This window comes from Polyergus mexicanus, unplaced genomic scaffold, assembly GCF_030449975.1.
Source record: "Polyergus mexicanus isolate NDT 795.1 unplaced genomic scaffold, iyPolMexi1.0 SCAF_4, whole genome shotgun sequence".
Lineage (NCBI taxonomy): Eukaryota > Metazoa > Arthropoda > Insecta > Hymenoptera > Formicidae > Polyergus > Polyergus mexicanus.
The window spans coordinates 10,970,800-10,987,358 of NW_027223324.1; the positions used below are offsets into that span (position 1 = coordinate 10,970,800).

General features: G+C 30.4%; 3 protein-coding genes across 3 annotated transcripts in view; 1 reads left to right on the forward strand and 2 right to left on the reverse strand.

Moving 5' to 3' along the window:
* Positions 1–6,365, reverse strand: part of Cap-d2 (CAP-D2 condensin subunit) — an 8,002-nt gene extending 1,637 nt beyond the window's left edge. The window contains exons 1-19 of the mRNA XM_070294492.1: positions 6,108–6,365; positions 5,804–5,938; positions 5,490–5,668; positions 5,279–5,418; positions 5,126–5,207; positions 4,977–5,039; positions 4,654–4,887; positions 4,192–4,524; positions 3,917–4,109; positions 3,449–3,792; positions 2,988–3,380; positions 2,583–2,827; positions 2,378–2,498; positions 1,857–2,311; positions 1,511–1,765; positions 1,015–1,287; positions 803–945; positions 385–726; positions 173–295 (exon numbers count right to left, since the gene is read on the reverse strand). Coding sequence (XP_070150593.1) covers positions 173–295; positions 385–726; positions 803–945; positions 1,015–1,287; positions 1,511–1,765; positions 1,857–2,311; positions 2,378–2,498; positions 2,583–2,827; positions 2,988–3,380; positions 3,449–3,792; positions 3,917–4,109; positions 4,192–4,524; positions 4,654–4,887; positions 4,977–5,039; positions 5,126–5,207; positions 5,279–5,418; positions 5,490–5,668; positions 5,804–5,938; positions 6,108–6,222 — 4,168 coding nt within the window. The 5' untranslated portion in view covers positions 6,223–6,365. The remainder of the gene's footprint in view (positions 1–172; positions 296–384; positions 727–802; positions 946–1,014; positions 1,288–1,510; positions 1,766–1,856; positions 2,312–2,377; positions 2,499–2,582; positions 2,828–2,987; positions 3,381–3,448; positions 3,793–3,916; positions 4,110–4,191; positions 4,525–4,653; positions 4,888–4,976; positions 5,040–5,125; positions 5,208–5,278; positions 5,419–5,489; positions 5,669–5,803; positions 5,939–6,107) is intronic.
* A 1,174-nt stretch (positions 6,366–7,539) lies between these two features.
* Phax (phosphorylated adaptor for RNA export) lies at positions 7,540–9,960 on the reverse strand. The gene is made up of 4 exons (XM_070294054.1): positions 9,610–9,960; positions 8,752–9,358; positions 8,089–8,367; positions 7,540–7,960 (listed from the first exon to the last, which is right to left on the reverse strand). The coding sequence occupies exons 1-4, from the start codon at positions 9,658–9,660 to the stop codon at positions 7,695–7,697; spliced, it is 1,203 nt and encodes a 400-aa protein (XP_070150155.1). The 5' UTR covers positions 9,661–9,960; the 3' UTR covers positions 7,540–7,694.
* Positions 9,961–10,215: 255 nt separating this feature from the next.
* Positions 10,216–16,548, forward strand: Msh6 (DNA mismatch repair protein Msh6). Its single transcript, XM_070295159.1, has 20 exons — positions 10,216–10,461; positions 10,777–10,944; positions 11,089–11,174; positions 11,273–11,341; positions 11,457–11,663; positions 11,733–11,867; positions 11,942–12,077; positions 12,496–12,776; positions 12,846–12,971; positions 13,095–13,179; positions 13,273–13,558; positions 13,624–13,779; positions 14,174–14,331; positions 14,392–14,480; positions 14,549–14,839; positions 14,926–15,141; positions 15,220–15,399; positions 15,481–15,658; positions 15,773–15,924; positions 16,076–16,548. Exons 1-20 carry the CDS (start codon positions 10,341–10,343, stop codon positions 16,331–16,333), a joined length of 3,378 nt encoding a protein of 1,125 aa, XP_070151260.1. The 5' UTR covers positions 10,216–10,340; the 3' UTR covers positions 16,334–16,548.
* The last annotated feature ends 11 nt before the right edge of the window (positions 16,549–16,559 follow it).

Sequence of the window (16,559 nt, forward strand, 5' to 3'; positions counted from 1 at the left end):
TTATAATTTCAATAATATTTGATTCAATTCGTTATATGCGATTAATTATTTTTATCTATTATTTATTATAATATAAATATATAAAAAAACTTTTTATTATATATTAATAAATAGATAAAAAAAATTTTTTATTATATATTAATAAATATAATAAATATATACAAATAAATACCATGCTTTGCAGGCGTGCTAGTATTTGAGATACTTTTATCACTGACATCATTATCATTATTTTTTGCGACTGATCTTGCATGAAAGATCTTTTCACTGGTCAATCTTTTTTTGTTATTTCCCGCTAAGAAAATTAGATATAAAATATCTATACATCTGTATATTTCTAGTTTTGAATATAAGAAATTAATAAAATCGGCTTTAATCACTCACATTTTACAATAGGTGGATCGTCTACATCTTCCTCGGAATCATCGGAACTATCTTCGTCATCGGTTTCATCATTCTTGTTCTTATATCTACTTCGACGAATACTTTTTCTATTTTTTGGCATGATAGACGGTGGTGGCATCAGACGGTTGTCTATTACTTCCGAGTTTTCTGTTGTTTCCATCTCTAAAAGTTCTTGTATTTTTTCTTCTAGCTCTGTGCAAGCGGCATTAGCGTCCGCTTTTTTCTTTGTCTGCTCAATGATATTTTGTAATGCTGTTAATACTGGTTTATAATGAATTTTTTCTTTCAATAGCGGTAAACTTTCGATAAGACGCCGTATACCTTTAAAAAAAGAGAAAGAAAATAAAGTTAATTGCTTCCAATATAAATTATACTATTAGACAATTACTCGACTTACTCTTTCCACTAAATTGTAAGAGTGAAAGGCAGTAGGAAAGATCACGCCACTGTCTTTCTGTGGTAGCTAACTTAAATCTAGCGCAAATTTTATCGATTATGGTATCAATTTGTCTTTCTTTCTGCATTAGGCCGAGAATGTATCTGCAAATTATAACGTCAATGAAGCGCCTATAATTTTTGCTGCTGAACATACTGAGCTACAATATTTACCTGATGGTTTCCTGAAATCGTTTTTCGTCGAGATTCAATTGAGGATCTGCCAAGCGCGACAATATATCGGGCACTATATTATACAGAGCGTTGCCTTTCTGGGCAAGTTGATTGAAGAATGCCTTTGTGTCTTGCTGTATTTGTTTATCCTCATCAATAATGCAAAGGGCTAATTCTGAAACCTGTCCTTTCACTCGGATCATCTCTCTCATTATCAGATTCGATAACATACGAACGCATGTTCTACGCACGTTTACATCCTCATCTCGGAGTCTACAAACATAGATATTATTCAGTACATTGTAATTCCGCCAATTTTATTTTTTTATAAAAGAAATATACGTGCGCGTATGCGCGCATGTGTAATTCATAACTTACAATGCATATTTATTTAAATACTACAAAATATATAATCAGTCTTATTCAATTAATATTAATCAATATTCAAAAAATGGAATATTGACCTTTGAAGGCCGATGAGTGAGAACCAATTTACCTGCCATAGATGTGCTTCGACCATGGTTCCACTTGATTGGGAAATCTAGTAGCAAGATCGCCCATTCCGATCAGCATGTTCGATCTTATTCCAGGATATGGCGATCGTTCCAATATGGTGACCAAAAGTTGTAGGGATTGCTCGCAAAATATGGAACTTACTGTCATCATTTTGCTCAACGCGAGCGAACTTGCGGCTTGTAGATTCTCGCTATTATATTTGTCGGGATAGGTACATACATCCAATACCAATGGACTGTAATAATTATATTCATATAAGTTGCATGTCTCTATTATCCGAGTAGAGACTATCATTCTTGCGCGATTATTACTATCCGAATACATACACAAATTTCGCAAGCAAGCCATTTCCAGTGACAATCTCGTTTTCAAGCACACTGTTTACGAATTCCGCTTCGGCGTCATCTATTGCACCTTCTAAAGCTTCCTCGCCGTTATCTTCGGTTATCGTAGAAACCGAGTTTTTATTTCGTCGCGCACTTGATGAGACCGACACATTTGTCGATTTAGATCTAATATCCGGTGTTGCAAACTCAACTCTTGACTGTTTCTTGCTCTTACATATTTTACGCACTGCATCTCTACGCTTGAGTTCCTTGTAAACGGACATGTCCAGATGAATCATTTGCCTGATGGCAATATGTCCAATTATATAAAGCAATTTGGAGAGTATAGTGCATGACACACTTGGTGCTTCATTCGTTTCCTTATTAGTGAATTGACCCTTCTCAGTGATGTCCAATAACAATTTTTTTATCAATTTATCAGGTTGATTTGCCAACTATAATTTAAAATAAAACTCTCAGCACAATATCCCAAATGTATTTAATTAACACATAACACTTACGTGATATAAAACGTTAATTGCATCCGTCGCAAAAGAAATATAAGCATTCTCATCCGCATCGATAAAAGTATCTATCAATAATATCAGGATTTGTTGGAACATATCGTGATTGTTGAAATATCTATATAATGAGAATAAATCTTTTTTTATCGTAAACTCTAAGAAACTTCGAATTATTTTCCAATCACTTTCAACAAACGTTTACCTCAAAGGCGATTTTTCGATATCCTTGCTATTTTGTTTTATCTTTAATAACATTCTGCAAGTGTCTCGTGCGAAAAGAAGATCGTCTTTCGCGCGCGGACCTAATCCTATTTCTACTAACATATTCACATTATCAATTACAATCTTAGGTTCTGCCTGAGCTATCATTGTTAATATCATTAATGCAGTTCTGCTGTGTATCGGTGAAATATCAGAATATTTCATGGAGAATTTTTCCCATAATACCTGCACATATAGCATTAATTAAAATTATTGAACTCATATTATAAGAAATTCAAAATCAAAATATTTATAACTTGTCGTCAAATTAATATATCATTTGATGACAAGTTGATTTTGAATTTTTTATAATAAGTTCTATATACATATACTCAGTATTAAATACCTGCAACAATTCGTTGTTTAATTCCCCGTTCTCATACCATATTATGATCAGTTGAGCTAAAGCCGGGCTTTGTCCAGGTTGTAATTCCGATAGCAAATTGATCAAACAATTGCTACAAGTTACAGCTATTTGACGAGCTGATTGTTTGTCATTACTGATGTCGAGATAGATGTTTTTGTAGACCACAGCCACATTATTACGCACAGACTGATCGCGATGGAACACTTGAAAAAGGGCTTCGCGAATGGAACCAGCTGAACCAGTTACTTTGAATTGAAAAGCGGTTCCTAAAAATGTGCACGATTCAACGGCGTCGCCGGCACACATGGAGAACAACAGCTTCTCCGCCATCAGTATCGCCTTTTCCAACTCAATCGCGAACTCGAGACAATTCTGCAAAAAAAATATACAATTAGACAAAGTTGAAAAGAATCGTTTTATTTATTTTTTATATCACGTACTGTTAAGTAATTTATAACACGCTTTCGCAATCTTATCTCCTCTTTTTTCTTGTTATCTTGCTCCGATTTACTTGCGTCGACCATATTCTCGTCTTCATTATCTGTGTGTGTTGTGTGTGTGATGTCAATTTTGTTCTCTGATTCTATAAAAATTTTCAGCAAAAAGGCGAATAAACACTCCTCCTTTGCTGCAATGGAAAGATCTCTCATTTCAGGGGCTTCTTCCAATATCATACAAGTCTTCCATAAGTATTTCACAGCCTTAGTGACTTTTCGGTTTAATAATAATTGTCTCACATGTTCGAAAGCATGATTTGCATCAATATTCTCTTTATTCTCTGTACCTATATTAAATAAAATCATATATAAAAGATCTTGTAATCTTGCAAATATTTTGCACGACAAAAATAAAGAAGCTGTAAAATGAATAAATACGTCAATAATACGTTACAAAGTAATATAACTAACATGGTTCATTTATACATTCCGCTTCATTTTCAAAAATTTTTTTTATTGTTGCTTTAATATCTGGTTGTAAAGTATTCCAAAGTTCGAATCTTTGCATATGACCACGTCCACTAGTACTTGCAATTTCAGCTTGCAATTCTTGCAATTTTGCTTTTTCTTTTTCTAATGAGTCAGAGAGTTCAACACGAGTCAACTACAATAGAAAAATATATAAAATCAAAAGGTCAGTTTAATAATGGAGAAAAGTGATGCATTACTTTCCGAAGTATAAATACCTTAGCGGCGAAAGGATTGCTTTGCAACATGGTATGCAACAACTGGAGAGCCTGTTTACGAACATTCGCGCTTTTATCTTCTAAACGTAATGCGATGGCGGCTAAAAGCTTCCCATATCTGGCTAATGGTACAGCTCCCTCGCAACATAAGCGTTGCCACACTTGAAGTACCTTCGATCTGACATAAGCATGGGAATCCAAAATATGATCTTCCAAATTATTTAGACATTCATCGCGTTGCTTTTTCTGTTCATCCGTGAGATCTTCGCCAGTCAACGCTTTTTGCACTACAATACCCAATACTCCAATCACGCAATTTCTCATAGTATAAAACTGTAAAAGCAAGGTTTTTCTAGTTAATTAAACTATCTCTATAACTTTAATTATATATTTAACTTAACATACCTCATATTGTTAAAATATTGTTTAATCAATAGCAAGAAAATTATGATATAAACATACCTCATTAGACAGATAATCAATGACCTCATCAAGGACAGGGATTACAAGATCAGGTTGCAAGATTGCAATGTTCTCGAGAAATGTGGATACATTGCGATTTTCCGTTTCACCAATTTCGCTCTGTCCGATTTCATTCATCACCTCTTTTATCAAACCTTTACAACCACATTCAGTGGCCATATGTACTATGCCAGTTGCTATAGGCACTGCTAGTGCATCACACAATTTCACCAACTGCAACATTGCAATGTACATGATATATATATAAATTATGTATTTTTTAAAACAGAATTTATAAATAAATTATTCAAACATATGCATACCTGAATAATTCTCACAATGCAAGTAATTCCATGATTGTATCTTTTAATCAAAGTTCCCAAAATCTATGAATAAAGATATAATATTTAAACATTAATATAATATATTAATATAAAGATTGTACATATACAACTATACAATATGGCAATACCTCAAATATAGTTTGTCTTATATGTTTTTGCTTAACATCTTTACTCTGTTCCAATATTTTATAACATATCTGTGCTAATGCCCTGTAAATATTACAGTATTATAAATTATATATATATAATATTGTAGTTTTGGAATTAATTGTGTAACTTACATAACAAATGAATTTTCAACAATCGGTGGCCTCCAAATCTTATACAATGGTATTTGCAGCCATCGATACAAAAGTTCCAGAACTTTCTGCTTAGATTGCTCCCATTCCTCTTCAATATCAGACTTTGCAGCTTTTTTAGGCTGAAAAATGATAAATTAATCTTTAATTGTATAATTTTATAACATCATAATAATACAAACAGCTCTTATACCTTTCCAATATTAACATTTGTATTTTTCATAACACGTTCATCTATATGACCAACAAACCATGAGAACAAATATGCCAACATATTGTTGATACACAAAAATGTTTTTCTGTCCTCTTCCTCTGTAATGTCATTTCCATGATCAAATATTTTTTCCAATTCATCCACAAGTATTTCCACAGCTAAAAATAATGCTTATATAAATACACTCTAGTATCAAGTAATTTATTTATTTTAATCAATTACATAAGTATATCTATTATAAAATAAAAAACACTTCTATTTATAATACACAATTTAATTTTATGAGAAATTACCTTTATGAATCCTATTAAAACCACGCAAGCAGACCACAAGTTCTACTTTACTGCCATGAACAATGATAGAGAAAAATGTGTCAAAATGATCCAAAATAAAATGCACACCATTTGCTTGCAATGCTGAACGTGTAGCTGTAACATAATTTCAACATTATAAATTATTGAATTATTGCAATAACATACTGTATTCTACTGACAATTTATTGTTATAAAGGACTTGGAAATTATTTATTATTACTGTAAGAGAGAAACTATAATTTTAACAGTAGAATTGGAAATAAGATTTATATATTGCAATTACCATCAAGAGACTGTGTTATCATTCGTAAAGGCACAATTTCTTCAACGAAATATTGTCCGGCATGAGACGTCAAAAGCTCATCCGCGACCAAAGGAATCACGAAACTTTTTACCATTTCAACGTAATTCTGAATTCAACTGTTAATGAAAATTTTATCTTCTTTGCATTGAATATCTCTTCGTAATAAATATCTTTGAAATAATAGCTCTTCACTCCTTTTATGTCACTCGAATAAAATGTTCAATTAAAAGAAATTGTTTTGACCGACCGAAGACCAACAGAAACATGCATATGAAATTCGTCTCATTTTCAAATTCATTACTACCAATCTCCCAAAAATCCACCGGAGGTTGCTTTCCAAAATTAACTCCTTGGAGTAAAGAAGCGTTTGATTATCCAATCAGAATAAAAAAATTTTTGTTTCTTTTATCCTGATTGGTCAATTGAATCGGACGAACTCCAGTGATATTAGAGACCCTGCGCGGTTACAATGAGAAACTCCGGTTTCAGGGTTACCAATACGAGAACTGAATTCTTGTTTTTCTCTAAACTCGTATCAGACTGAGAGAGAGAGAGAGAGAGAGAGAGAGAGAGAAGCATTCAAAATTGAGATTGAAATCAAAAGAAAGAAATTTTAGCTTTTTTTGTTCTTATTAGACAAATTATAATTTTGAATCTTTAATCTTCAGTTCAACTTAATCATCAGATATTGCTATCTGTAAAAATACTCATGATAATTTATTAGTTGAATAAATCTGTAACTTACAAGCAAATGCTTATTTCTTCACATTATCTAATATTTTATACTGCTCAACAAAATACAAAATATTTAAAATAAATATTTGCAAACAATTATTAAAAAATATCGAAATAATCAATAAATTTATAGAAATACATGTCTTAATGCAATTCAGTTACCTGAAGTTTTTGTACTCAATATTTTTTATATGACTTGAAATTTGTGTAAAATATAGTAAATCTTTTTAAAATATAATTTATATAAAATTTGCTTTATACAAATTTAAAAGAATCTTAAATCATATATATAAGTTCAATAATATATATAAATTAATATTATACAATTATATATAATGCATTGATTTCATATCCATTTTTGTTTTAGACTTTGCTACTCATATGAATTTAGATATTTTTTTATGTATGTATACTTTCTTGTAGGATCTTTTATTTTTTTTATATGTGAATTTTTTTAAAGGATTTGAATAATGTAGGTATTACATTTTACATAGGCATAATTACACTTATTTCTTTGTTAAAGATGTATTAACACATATGTAAAAAAATAATTATTATATAGGTATATCAAGTATTAAAAAAATTAATTATGTAGTGTATTAATTATTATATATAAAACATAAAAATATAATTTTAAAAAGAGCAAAGTTTTTAACTACTATTTTTAGTGTCTATTTCTCTTTCCTTTTCATTTATATAAACATGATAAATACACGATTTTATATAAATTATATTACACCTATGTACTATTCTTTCATGTGCAACTGATCATAATTATTTATTTGTACAAGTTACACTGTCAGAGTATGTGCAAATATAAAATCTATAGTTTTAAAGTACTTCCATATAATCTATATCTGCTCCAATATCAAGAAAATCATCAGCATAATCTTGAACATGTCTCTGTGTCAATGGATGTTCAGAATGATCTGGATCATCCGTTACAGGGCTAGGTGGTGGATTTGACACTGTGCGATCGGAATCTAATGGCATTCTATCCATGCCTTCACCACGTCGTAATCTTGCTTGCTCTGCAATTTGTCTCGTACAGAGTTCGGCCCTTGTTAATAAAGTTGGTAAATCTTTTTCGGATTTACCTACAATTTCAAAAAGAAAAATATATTTATGCATTAGTTTACCTTTTCTATACAATTTAATATTTTAATATTTACTTTTAATACATTTAATAAAACATCATTAAAATATTGTATAAAATGTTATTTACTTTCAAAGCTTTTCATTAGTTCCTGTGCTTTTTGTCTTCTGTCATTGATACCAGCTTTTTTCCTTTGCTCGCTGGTTTCTTTTTGATCATAGTAAAATATCTCTCTTATTTTTTCTTGAGGAATATGTTTGTCATTTTTTACTAACCAAAAATATACTCCACCAGCTGTTCGTCTACGAGATCCATTCATTATTAACATTCCTCCACTCTCTTCAATTTTTTTGGTTTTTTGGAAAAAATCTATAGCTTTCTCTTTACCGATTATATCCACCACTCGTCCTATAAAATATGTAAATAATATAAATACAATTTCTAATGTTTATATATAAAAAGTAAAAATAATATTTCTTACAATTTTTAAATCTTTGAGATATTACAGTATCTTTATAATATCAAATGAAAACAAAACTAATAATAAAAATCTTCTTGGATTTAAAGGAGAATAAAATTTGTATCATGTGTATGAATTCCTGAAACTCAACTTGGCAAAAATCTATTTTCTCAATTATTTATTATTTAAAACCAATTGGCATTTTGTAAGTTTTCTTAAACAAAAATTGAAATCCATATTTGTTAAACAATTTGTCACTAAAATTGAATGTAATAAAAGCAAATATACCAGGAAAAGAATAATAATATAGAAGCATTAATATAAATACTTACGTATGAGAAGGTCTTTTTTCTCACTGAGTTTAGTTGTTATATCTATAGCAATATCAGCATCTGTTGAATCCACAGTTGTAGATAAGTCTGCTACTATTCTAACAGAACCTTTTTGATTGTCAGAATCCATGGAGTATTTCCTTTTTCCTAACCTAAGTTTTACATTATGTCTGTCTGAATTTGTTCTCTTGTTAGTTAATCTCCGTTCAATATCTTCTTCATCACCAGAACTATTATTATTACAAGATTCTCTGCCATTATGTGCATATCGCAAAGTAAAGTTATAACTTTCAACGCTACGTTCTTGATACAATTTCTTTGTAACACCAAATGATATTAAGTCCTCAGTCAAAGATTCTTCCTGCATTTGTTTACACCATACTTTATATCTATCATTTTTAGTTGTACAATCCTTTGATAAGTTATGCTTTTTTAATTTAAGTTTAGGTCTTTTAATGTTAGTATGTGTGGAATCTGAATCAGAATCACTTTCAGAATCTGCAGAATTATCAGAATCATCATTGTATCGCATGTTTGTACATACATCTGTGACAGGTGCTACATAAGGTCTTTGCAAAACATTATATGTTCCAAAGACATCGTTTGGCTATACAAAAAAAAGAAAATAATTATTAAAAAACATATTCTTATAAACTTGATATAATGACATCCTGCATTGCAATATACATTCCTAAACTATATAATAAAATTAGATTGTAACAGAAAAATAGATAAAGAAATTATATTTTGTGCAATTAAACTTAAATCGTTAATTAAGAAAATAAGATTCATCTATTGCATAGTGAGCTTATATAATAGGTTAGATTTTTATGAAGCGAAAATTTTTCAATGACTGACCTCGTCATCAACGATTTCACCATCTTCCAATTCCAATGGTTCTGCTTCCATGTTTCTTATTAAAAATTATTTATTTATTCTTTTGTATAAAGAGAAATATGAAAGAGATGTTTTACAAAATCAATACTTTCAATCAGTATCATAAAACAAGTACACACATACACACACACACACACGCACACTTTTTTTCTCACAAACAATGATGCTCAATCAGTCTCAATATTTAGCAATGTGCAGTATTTATTTTTTCTCTGTTTAATTTCTCTGATATGAATATGAGAAATTTTTGCCACTAACAATCTATCTTTCATGAACAGCGTTAAACATAGAGCTAACCTAGAGATGCCCTCCCCGTACATTCTTTCTTTCTTTATGGAGTCTGTTCTTTGCAGCTGAACTGGTTGCACTGGTTCAGAGTTTATCTTTTTCTGTCCCCATTGGAAGGAGAAGGATGGGCTCTGAACTGGTGCAGCCAGTAAAGAACAGACCTATGGTATTCGCGCATAAACATATCAAATGCATAGACGGAACAGCGTCTGCTAGAGTTTGCGCTGTTTGCGCATGCGTGAGATTTGTCCCTCCAATTCGCAACAATGGTTCCGAACCGCGCCGCGAATGCCTGATATCCAAGGCACATCAAAATTGTTGAAACAGAGTTTACTGATTATAAATTATATGAATGATATCTTTTGAAATCTATTTTTTTATGTTGTTTGTATCGAAACGAAACAATGCCGAAAGTAAATACGATACTTAATTATTTCACGTCTCCAAAAAATGTCAAAAAGCCGGAGGCGAAGAAAGAGCAAGTAGAAAATCCGCTAACACCAAAGACAGAACAAAGGAAAAAAGGTTTGTCTCGAAGATTTCGGAAAATGCATTATGAAACACGTGTTTAACATGTGTGTATCGAGATAAAATAAATTATCGCTTTGTTTATCGTTTTTTCAGTATTATGCATGTAAAATAGCAATTCATGTAATTTAGGTATAAAATTCATTTACATATGATTGTAGTCATAGCTTTTGATTTATCTTAAATATTTATTAAGATTTTATATTATGGAGCACAAATCATAATTGCATAAGCTGTATATAATTTATAAGTTATTATTGTTATAATTCTTATGATTATTATAAATATATTATATTATGGTTATATTCACAGAGCTTACTGGAAATAATGAGAAAGAAAATCAAAATACTAATGATAAAAAAAGATTACATAAAAAGAATGATGATAAGGAAGAAAATGAGCCTATAAGAATTAAAAGAAGACGCCTAATTATTCCTGATGATGATTCTGATGAAGACACTGAAAATGAATTCAAGCTAGGTTTGTAAATTATATAAATAATAATAGTCTTGAATTAATAATTATCTTAAATTAAAAAAGTATTCAAAAAAGTATTCAATTATATATATATATATATATATATATATATATATATATATATATATATAATATTTACCATTATAGATTCCAAATGTAAAGAATCTGAGTCAATTTTGGAAAAAGACATAGAGCATGAATCTTCAACAGAAACGGAAGAAGATACACCAAAAGTAAGAATAATTAAAATAAATATATTTCAAGCGTCTCTAAATATTAATACTGTTACAAGAAAAATTATATTTAATATTCTATTTACTTTTTGTTTAAGGAAAAAAAAAGGACATCCAACAGTGTTAAATCCAAGCCAGAACAAGCAAATTATTCATCTAATAAAGCAGTGAGTATATAATTAATTGCAAATCTTATACTTTTACATTTAATTTTTATCCCTATGATTAATGTATATTTGTGATTCTTATAACTTATATTTAACGATATATTTGATAATTTAGGATAAAAAAGAATTGAAACAGTCTGCACAAATTCAAAGTCAGACTGTGAATAATGGACCTGTTGCTGCACATGTTTGGCCTCACTTGAAATTAGATTTTCTGCAACCAGACAAAATAAGGGATATACAGAGGAGAACATTAAAGGATCCAAATTATGATCCTAGAACACTTTATGTACCAATCGATTTCTTAAACAATCAAACTCCTGTAAGGATCTTATCATTAAGTGCTATTTACCATGTATCAACATTGACAATCATCTTCAAATTTGTTTAGGCAATGAGGCAGTGGTGGGAGTTAAAAAGTAAGCATTTTAACTGTGTACTTTTCTTCAAAGTTGGCAAATTCTACGAGTTGTACCATATGGATGCAGTTATCAGTGTTAATGAGCTTAGCCTCACATATATGCGAGTAAGTCTACTTATTAGGAATGTCAAAGTTATTCTCGATAAATCCATTTTGTGACTTATTATTTATTATTAAAGGGTGAATTCGCACACTCTGGATTTCCCGAAATCGGTTATGGTCGTTATTCGGCAAGCCTCATAGAAAGAGGTTACAAAGTTGCACGAGTCGAGCAAACAGAAAACCCAGAGATGATGGCAGCGCGCTGCAGTAAAAGTATGAAATCTGACAAAACGATACATTTTATGACATGTAGAAGCATATGTATTTAAATTATAATTGTGCAGGCTGTTTTTCATACATTGTGTTCACTAATTACATAACGTTATTAAATGAAAATTGAGTCAAAAAGTCCGCTTTTTTTCGCAATGTTTATGCAAAGAAGAATTAAAAATACAAGATTATTTCTCTCTCTCTTTGAGCATCAAGACTATATATTTCATGTATGATTTTCTCAAGAATGGCAATAATTAAAAATAGATGTTATTTAAAAATTATTTGTTATTTAAAAAAAAATAATTTAGGATTTTTCAATTTGTTTTTTATTAAAACATAGCACTACCTAATTAGTGAGCGTGAATTATATAAAACATCTCATATAAATGATGAATATTTATGTCTTTTTCTTTTGCAGTGACTAAGTCAACAAAATTCGATAAAGTTGTAAAGCGAGAAATTTGTCAAATCAGTACAAGAGGCACTAGAGTGTACACTCCATTAGATGTGGAAGCATCTACACCAAACTCCAATTATCTGTTATCTTTAATAGAAAGATGCGATCCTGGTCAGACAACCAACTCCTTCGGAATATGCTTTATAGACACAACAATAGGCGAATTTAATCTCAGTCAATTTGACGATGATTATTGTAATTCCAGATTATTGACTCTGCTGGCTCATCATCCACCAGTGCATGTATGATACACAATCACAAATTAAATTATTGTTAATCATATTGTTACAAGTGGTGACTTCTATTCCCAGGTAATATACGAACGCGGTAATTTATCGCGAAAAACTTTGCAGCTTATAAATAACACTCTACCAGCAGCGCTAAAAGAATCGCTACAACGCGAAGCACAATTCTGGTCTGCTACAACTACATTAAAAGTTGGTATAGATAAAAGATAATGCTTATTGTTAGTATGTAAATGTAATATATTAGTATATTTTTTGTGTGTATATATACATAGTATTTATTATATAATATTTTTTTCTCTCTTTTTTTTTAAGAATCTTCATGAAGGCGATTATTTCAAGAAGGGGAAAGATTGCAACTTTGCATGGCCTGAAGGTTTAAAATCATATCTTAATGAAGGTATTTATATATCATAATCATAATTGGAAAATTTTTACATATTTTATATATTTATTATACGTAATATTTGATTATCTTATTATTATATATCAGGAGATAGCTTGGGTTTAACACCAGCCAATAATAAAGAATTAGCAGTACATGCATTAGGAGGATGTGTGTACTTATTGAAAGAATTTCTGCTCGAACAGCAACTATTGGCACAAGGTTGCTTTAATACTTACATTCCACCGGATTTCTCAGCTGCAAACAATCGCGCAAGTCTCAATTATATAAATACCATGGTGATAGATGCTGTTACAATAAAAAATTTAAAGCTTTTTGGAGAGAATTCACTCAATAGTGTTTTGGATCATTGTTGTACTGCATTTGGCAAAAGGTAAACCTTATGTGCTATCTTTTTATCTTAATTCTATACACTGACAAAATATATATTTTTTGTAGATTGTTGCATGAATGGATCTGTAGGCCATCTTGTCGTAAAGACATTATAATGAAACGTCAGGAAGCTGTGCAGGAATTGGTAGATCGAATAGACATGATACAATCAGCTCGCGCAATTTTGTCAACTCTGCCAGATCTTGAAAGATTATTAAGCAAGTAAGTTACAAAAAATTTTACTTAGAATGACAAATTTTAGAAATTATAGGATGTACAAAAAGTGCTGGAACCTTTATGATCGTACGCGCGCGTATTTGTGTGTATGTATAAAATATCTCATAAAATATTCAATTTTTGATGATTTTATCTTAATACTTTTATATAGAATGGCAAAGAAAAGTGAATTTGTATAAGAAAAAACAATTTTCATTAAGAAAACAATGCTTGTTTCTGCTAAGAGTTTAGCAGCATATGTCTTATATAATATGAAGTCTCAGTAAATTTCTTAAAACACTACAAAAAGATTTGTTTCCATCTTTAATAATTATTTAGAAAACGTTTTGTAACAATTTATATAAAACACTTTATATATATATATCTTTTGTTTTAACAGAATACATGCTCAAGGAAATGCAGCTAGAATGAAAAATCATCCTGATGGCAGAGCAATAATGTTTGAAGGCCCAACATATTCAAAGAGAATAATTGTAGAGTTTACCATGACACTCGCTAAATTCGAAGAAGTTTTGAAATTTATTGAGCTATTTAATGGTATGCTTATTTTATTTTAACAAATTTTATATATGGTGATTCCATGATTGTTCTTTATAGATTTTAAAAGTAACCTGATAAGCCACTGTACTCAATATGAACCAGATGGTGATTTCCCTCATTTAAGGAAAATATTAGATTATTTTAAGGTAACGCTTTTATTTTCATTAATCCCTCTGATTATTTATTTCTTTTTTACTTAATGTACCTATTTCAGAGCGCATTTGATCATGAAGAAGCCAAAAAGCAAGGTTGCATTGTTCCTAAAAAAGGAGTAGATGTCGAATATGATTTAGTCTTGGATGAACTTGCAAAGAACAAAAAAGATATAGACAAATATTTAGAAAAACAAAAACGGCATTTTGATGCAAACATAACATTTTTTGGAACAGATAAGAAACGTTATCAAATCGAGATTCCTGAGTCGCGAGTTAAGAAAGTTGGTCCCGGGTATGAACTACAGTCACAAAGAAAAGGTTTTAAACGTTATTATACTGTCGAGGCAAAGGTAATTTTTTTTTTTTTTTTTTTTTTTTTTTGCAGTGGTAGTAAAATATGTTTAACATTATACACAATTAATTTTGATCATTGCAGGAACTTTTAGCAAGACAGATAAATACAGAAGAACATAGAGATAAAGTACTAAAGGATCTTAACAGGAGAATATTTGCACAGTTTAGTGAAAAGTATGATATGTGGCATGTAGCCATTTACAAAATAGCGATCATGGACGTGCTCATTTCTCTCGCGGATTACGCTCGAAACGGCGATATGTGTATACCGAAGATTCATGACGGATTAAATGGTGAGGTAATGAAATCGTTCAATATTGCTTATTAATATTATTCATTCATCGAAAGAATATGGCAGCGAACATAATTCTTACAGATCTTTATCAAGATAAAAGATGGAAAACATCCTTGTATTGTATCTGATAACTTTATTCCCAATGATACTTTATTGGCATGTGATGATGCTGCCTCCTTTATGATTCTGACAGGACCGAATATGGGAGGCAAGTCAACTCTCATGCGTCAAGTCGGCTTAATCACAATCATGGCGCAAATAGTAAGTTCCATGAGAAAAATGTGCAAATGGAATTAGAATTATGGATTATAAAATGTGAATTTAATTTTGTTGCATTAATAGGGCAGCTATGTTCCAGCTAGTTCATGTTGCATAACATTGGTGGATCGTATTTTCACACGTTTGGGTGCCAACGATGATATTCTGACTGGTCAGAGCACATTTTTGGTTGAATTGAACGAAACTGCCACGATGTTACAACATGCTACGCCCTATTCATTAATTCTTCTCGATGAGTTGGGTAAGGATAATCTTACTATAACTAAATGATTATCGCTTTATTCATTTCTCTCTTTAAATATGAAACTGATAGAAACTTTTCCTTAAATTGATAAAAAATATTTTCTTATTTTAGGACGTGGCACGTCAACCTATGACGGCACGGCAATAGCGGCTTCGGTTGTCGATACATTGACTAAGTTAAAATGTCGCACATTATTCTCGACTCATTATCATTCTTTAGTTGAGGATTACAAAACCAATAAAGAGGTTACATTAGCCCATATGGTGAGAAAATCTTATAGTTACAATAATATAAATCTTTTATTCAAAAGTATATATATTGATTTATGTATTGTTAATGTGTTACATCTACTTATTTATCTCAATGTATTAGAAATTTTATAAAATGTTCTTCAATAAATTCGAATTTTTTTAGGCATGCATGGTAGAAACGAGCGAAGAAGAAAACGTATCACAAGAGACAGTGACATTCTTATACAAGCTTAATGAAGGAGCTTGTCCGAAATCTTATGGATTCAATGCCGCTCGATTAGCAGGTATACCGTCTATTATCACAAAGAAAGCACATGAGATAGCCAACAAGATAGAACAAGAAACTAATGACAAACATATTTTCATTGCTCTTTGTAAAGCCAACAGTGCTCAAATGAGGAATTTTATTACTGCTCTTTAATATGCCAAATATACATTATTATTGAATAAGTACTCGTATAATCGTTTTAATGATATAATCGTAATATAAATCGTATAATAAATCATATTTATTCATGATTATTGAAAGAATAAAATAAATAATTATTTTTTGTAGCTAGATTTATAAATTATAAATATCCTTAAACGTTAGTTATTAATTCGGGAATAATATAGAAAAATAGGCATTACACTGTTCCAGGGAGAAA

Bases quoted from the DNA above. Each gene is read 5' to 3' on its own strand.
- Msh6 (XM_070295159.1), top strand. From the start codon at position 10,341: ATGCCGAAAGTAAATACGATACTTAATTATTTCACGTCTCCAAAAAAT. The intron at 11,175-11,272 runs GTAAGAATAATT...TTTTTGTTTAAG, and splicing joins CGGAAGAAGATACACCAAAA to GAAAAAAAAAGGACATCCAA. The intron at 11,342-11,456 runs GTGAGTATATAA...TTGATAATTTAG, and splicing joins ATTATTCATCTAATAAAGCA to GATAAAAAAGAATTGAAACA.
- Phax (XM_070294054.1), bottom strand. From the start codon at position 9,660: ATGGAAGCAGAACCATTGGAATTGGAAGATGGTGAAATCGTTGATGAC. The intron at 9,359-9,609 runs GTCAGTCATTGA...TTTTTTGTATAG, and splicing joins GTGAAATCGTTGATGACGAG to CCAAACGATGTCTTTGGAAC. The intron at 8,368-8,751 runs GTAAGTATTTAT...CATATTTTATAG, and splicing joins GAAAAAAGACCTTCTCATAC to GACGAGTGGTGGATATAATC.